General features: G+C 42.1%; 1 protein-coding gene across 1 annotated transcript in view; it reads left to right on the top strand.

Annotated features, from left to right (window-relative positions):
- The first annotated feature begins 5361 nt into the window (after positions 1-5361).
- The window catches only part of VIPR1 (vasoactive intestinal peptide receptor 1), a 115741-nt gene continuing 115102 nt past the window's right edge, over positions 5362-6000 (top strand). Inside the window, exon 1 of the mRNA XM_084508726.1 lies at positions 5362-5531. Coding sequence (XP_084364852.1) covers positions 5481-5531 — 51 coding nt within the window. The 5' untranslated portion in view covers positions 5362-5480. The remainder of the gene's footprint in view (positions 5532-6000) is intronic.

Raw genomic sequence — 6000 nt, 5'->3', positions numbered from 1 at the left:
TCACAGTACTAATGCCATAAGCTTGACAGAGCAAAACATTTTTTTTCAATGCTTATACAGCACCGGGTGATCCTGACCCACAACTGGAAGCTGCAGGCACTGAAAAAAATACAGATTTTTAAAAAATTGTATTAATTGTTAATAATTTCATTGGACAATACCTCTTGAGTAAATGGTAAGTATGATGTATATTCAGAGGATTAGACCTCCAGATGGTAAAAAAAAAAAAAAAAAAAAAAAAAAAAAAGTAAGAAAATAAATAAAAATTATATGCATATGGTATGATATTATGATATGACTGATTCACAACAGCTGAAAATCTGCCCCCTCCCATAATTTTGGTTTGTGCAATTATTCTTGGGGAATCATCAAATCCGTTTTGTTTCTGGTTTTTGGTTTTGTTTTCATTTTTGTTTTAATATATTCTGTTTCATCACTTAAACATCTGATTAGTATTTTACTTGTGAGTTTGATAGTTATATGTAAGTTATAAAAGGCACTCACAATACATATTTATGGACTGTTCATAAAGCTGACAACTGTGTAAAACAATATTAAACTCATTTCAGTTTTAGCACCTTGTTTATCTTTCTTCACTTTTGAGAGATTTTTCACCATAATAGCAACTCCCTGTACACACATGAAATATTTTTTACTAAAGTGCTTTAAAGGGCTTTGATTCTGAACTCTGGGTTTGATAGAGAATAAGATTAATTGTGAATAGTGAGAACAAACAGGAATAATTCAGGTTTGCATGGATGTTTGAAGCTCTAGCTACACTGAATGACACTTCATCAGCTGTTTAAATCTGCCAAGAAAATCATTCAGCAAAGAGACTTTAGGGATATAGGCTGGCTTCAGATGGTGACTAGATGATTACATATAAACATTTTTATTTCCAGCTTGTCACATGAAATCCTTTTAGAGTTGGTAGAGATCTAGTCAATACAGTCAATAAAGTCCAGGACACAAGTCACCTCACCCCAAACTATGCAAAATAGATCAGATAACGTGCTCAGGTGGCAATATTTTAATTCTAAAAATCCACAGTTAAATAAATTGAATCCATCAGCTATGCTTAGAAGGGATTGATAAAACTCACACTTGTGTACCCCTCAGGTCATCGCACTTCATTCAGTTGCCCTGTCCTGGGGCCGTCTTCCCCAAAAGGCAAAGAATCATAAAATCACAGAATCATTAAGGTTGGAAGATCATCTTCAAGATCATCTGGTCCAACCATCTCCCTACCACCAATGTCACCCACTAAACCATATCCTGATGCAGAAACACAAAGAGATGAAGAACACTAAACTGAGTGGAGCTTGCTGTAATTATTACCATTATTGTTATTTTGGGGTGTGGTTGGGAGGTGTCATTCCTCTTTCAAATTTTGTTGTTTTCAACTAACAGCCATTGGCTCAGGCTGCTTTTTTTTTTTTTTCTTTTCTCCTGAAGTGTCATTTAATATCCTACACCTTTTCCCTGAAGCTGCTTAAATTTAAATAAAATCCCTGCCAAATTTCATTAAGAAATTGAGGAATGAAATATTTCACATTCTTCATTCATGGTGTTGCTCTGTGGACTGGATTTTGCTCTGATGTAAGAAGGGTATTAAGACCTCTCTTGTTGCAGCTGAAGACTTGGAAAGGAACATTGGCTAAATGTTCCAGCAGGTTTGCAGACAAGATGTCCTACTGGAGCTGATCAGTCCCTCCATGGACACCTGCATTTCTTGGCAGAAATGGGTGCACAGACTAGAAATGAATTTCAAAAACAGGCTGCTAAATGCATATATTCATTATAATATTGGAGTAGGAGACTGAACCAAATAAATATTTGGAGTAAATTGGGAGATCTCTCTGCATAGCAATGGAGTGATGTTGGTTAGATCAACTGGTGGCCTGGTATAATGCATTAATAACGAATCAGGGAAGGCCTACAAAAGAATAGAAACTTGAATACAAAAAAAATAAAAAAATTAGATCCACCAAGCCTGAAAGCTTTCCCCTACTGACTGAGAGATCAGGAGCCTTAAAACACAGGAAGCCACCAATAGTTAAAGCTTCATTTTGCAAATAATAAAGGTGGATATAATTGTTGTGTTTGAATAACAACACGCTGAATATTTTCCTGTCTCTAATCCCAATGCAAATAATAGAAATATATCTTGCAGTTCGTTTATGGAATGCGATGCTATTACTTTATTTAAACAAATTCACAAAGTGGAAAGCAGAACAGATGCACTGTGTTGGGTTTGGAGAGAAAGCTAAATGGGGAGCGTAACCCCAAGGGCACAGAACAGCAAATCCAGCCTTCAGCAAACTGCTGCATGAATCAGCTCTAAAATGTTGTCCTTTCAGACACTACTGTTAATAGTCTTTGTATTGTTGATTGCCAGGGGCAGAAAGGAAAAATATACAGACAGGAAAAACCCCGGTTGCATTTATTTATCACTGCTATTAGCCTCCACCAATATCTCTTACATTTGTATGGCATTTTCCCAAGCAATGTCCAGAAAGATAAGTCTTTTTATGAATGATGCCTCAGCTCAGATGTTAATTGCATTTTCGGAAGGGGACTAAATAACAGAAATGAGGTAAGGCAGCCACAGAGAAGATGCACTAGCCCAATCCGGTGGTCACAGAAGTTAACTGTGCTGCTGCTGGTGTGAGGAGGAGTTGGATCAAGACTTTCCTGAATTGTTTTGTTTATTTGTTTGTTTGTTTGTTAGAAAAAAAAAAAAAAAAGCCTTCTAGACTGCTACATCAAACTATTTCCAAAAAGAACTCATAACACAGTCCTAAAGCCTTGTAAAACCTTCCACAGAAATATGTTAAATGCAAACACCGTGGAGCAAGCATCGACCTAATTTGATTTACATGGAGATTTACATGGAGATGACCTCATAACAGAATAACATCATGGGGGAAATGCATCTTCATATCATAATAGATCAGGAAAATCATCAGTTTAATACTTAGACATGTTCCTGTCCCCACCCAAGGCAAAAAAAAATAAAGGTTTAAACCTTGGCCATTACTATGTTGTTGCGTAAAATCACTGTGCACCTAGACTTTGAATGGTTTTGGCTTCCACCTCTGTCCCAGAGAGGACATGTGGAAACAAGAATGGGTACAGAAGAGAGAAAATGGGGTGCCAAACGTATGTTAAATGTCCAAAACAGGATGCTGAAAAACGGTCAAGATTTCTCTTGGTAAAACCACTGTCACAAGACTCGGAACATTCAGGCTCCCTCTCTGCAAAGGAGCTGAAGACCAACATCTACCACTACTTTTTATCTACCCACCCCCCCAGGGAAATCTGCCTCCAGCAAGCTACTTGAATGCATTCAGGCCACATAATAACTGAAAGAAGCAAATATAAAGTGGCTATTATTAGCTGCGAGATGCAATGACCAGCTAATCGGCTGTTCCCTTGTCATTTTACAATCAGAATGGAGTTTTAAATAGCTTTGTTGTGTGTTCAAATCGTTGTACAACTAATTGATGCAATTAGCATCTCGTCCCTCTTTTTACACTGGCAATTATAAGCCACCATCAGTCCTATGAAGGCAAACAAGATACAGGCCTGTTTTTATTCGTATCAAATGCAAAAGAATGGGGAAAAAATGTCCTCCAAATATCCATAAATGCACAGGTCTCTCCAAAGAGAGTAAAAGGGGAAAAGGTATCTTTTACACGTTAACTCCAAGAAGGGAGTGCTTTAACGATTTGCTAACGAGAGCTAGAGACTGCATATAGCAAGACAATAAATCTGCCCATCTGAGCTTGAAAATCTAGCAGTGCAGGAGAGAGAAGAGAAAGAAGAATATTATTTTTCTTGCTGTCACCTTTATTTATGGGACTTGTTTGGGTTTTCATGCTAAAGCAAGCCTATACCTGTGTTTTATTTCAAGTTAAAAAGAGCATTGCCCTTGGTTTGAAATGAAACCTTCCACACTGTATGGGAGAGGGGACGGTTTTCTACATTTACATCTAAAATACAGGTAAATTTGGCCTTGAGCTGTCTTTCAGAATCACAACTCCAGAAACATCGTGCCACTGACAGACATCCAGGAACTTCTTTCTCTTTTTATGGGTAGAAGGGCAGAGAGCGGGCATAAGGATTGACTGCATTGGGCTGGGATTTGCACTCTTTGGCTGTCCACGCAGCCCTCCCAATCCAGAAGCTGCTTCAGAGAAAGCCAAATGCTCCTGACTATCCCTTCCCAGCAGTGTTGGGTTGCTCCCCCAGCACCACTCGACCCCCTTGCAGACCTCATGGTGACATCTGCACCACCTACAGCCCCACCAGCTCTAACCCCTGTCCCTGTGCCAAGGCCATGCCTCAGCACTCTCCTCTGTGCCTTCAGGACAGACCCCAGCAAGCTGTTGAACACAGCACTTTGCTGCCTGCAAGGTTAATCTACAAGGGCTCCTGGCTCCCTGAAGAGGGAGATGCTTTGGCACAGCCAGTCATGGATGTACAAGATTCTTGCTCCAGGGCTGGAGGAATCCCATAGTGACTGCACCAGCTGGTGGGTAAAAAGTAAAATTCAAGCTCTGATGATCTCCTCTACCTCCGCTTCTCTCCATCCCACTGTAATGGGTTAAGGGAAAAAAAAAAAAATATATATATATATATATACATATATATATATATTAAAAAAAAAAAAAAAAAAAAAACCAACGGTGAAAAGGGAAGAATTGAAAGGAATTAAAAAGGAAAGAAGAAGAGAAAGAGAAAAGACAAAAAAAGGGTGGGGGAGGGGAGCAAAAAAGGGAGGAGAAGGGCGAAGAAGTTTTAAAATTAGAAGAGGGGTGGAAATGGGAAAATGGGGGGAAAAGAGAGAAGAAAGAGATAAAATGGAAAAGGGAGAATGAAATATAGGGACAGTGGGGGAAAAAAGAAAAAAAAAAAGGGGGAAAAGAGGAAACAGTGAAAAGTAGAAAAAAAAAGGGGGGGAGGAAATGAAACATGTAAAAGGAGAAAAGAGGAAAAGTGAACGAACGGAGAGAGAAAGAACGAAAGAACCAGAGGAGAAAAGCAAAAGGGACGAAGTGGGGGTAAAAAGGAAAGGGAAACGGTGAAAGGAATGAGAAAGAAAGAAAAACATGAGGAAAAGAAAAGCGTGATAAAAAAAAATAAGCAGGCAAAAGAAGGGAAAAAGAATAAAAGGAAGAAGGCAGAAGGGAGTAAAATTGAAGGGAGACGGGGAAAAAAGAGAGAAGAAGGGGGTAACAGGAGGAGGAGGGAGGGGACACCGTGGGAAGCGCAGAGGGGCCGCGGGCACCTGGGGCGGGCGGGGGGCGGAGAGGCGCGGAGGGGGCGCGGCGGCCGGTGCCGCCTCCTCCTCCTCCTCCTCCTCCTCCTCCTCCTCCTCCTCCTCCTGCTCCCGTCCCTCCCTGGATGCGAGGCTGCCGGGTGAGCGCCGGGAGCGCAGCGCAGCGCCTTGCGCGCACCGCCCGGAGCCGGGCAGGATGGGGTGCGCGGGGCTGCGCGTCGTGGTGCTCAGCTGCCTCCTCTCCGCGGTGAGTGTCCCCGGCTCGGAGCCACGGGGCCGGCAGTTCCCCGGTGTCTGCTCCTTCGGAAGGGGTTTGGCGAAAGGGTTTTGCTTTGGGCAAACTTTGGGCAACTTTGGAAGCGGTGGTGGTTAAAGGTGCGTCTCCGCTGGGTTTCCCTTTCCCTGCATAGTCCGTGCAATAGGAATCGGTTAATTAATTAATTGCTTTTCGAGCTCTGCTTCCTCTTCAAGAGTGAGAGGATCGCGGGAGCCGGAGGGATTCACTTTGGGTTCTCAGTGTTTTCTATCAGGACTGACTCTCGGTTTCGTTGCCATCCAGCCTTTGCAGCCTGGCTTTCAGTTTGGTTCCCGTCCGGGAGCTTCCTGCACCCTTCTGTACTCTTCTCAGGGGAGCTCCCCTGACCCTGGGAGCAGCGGGCTGACATTCAGGGGGAACAGGGAGCAGCAGGGCAGGGCGCTCCGGCACAGAGATCAGC

Source organism: Aythya ferina, assembly GCF_964211825.1.
Source record: "Aythya ferina genome assembly, chromosome: 2".
Taxonomy (NCBI): domain Eukaryota; kingdom Metazoa; phylum Chordata; class Aves; order Anseriformes; family Anatidae; genus Aythya; species Aythya ferina.
This window is presented reverse-complemented; position numbering and strand designations above follow the sequence as displayed.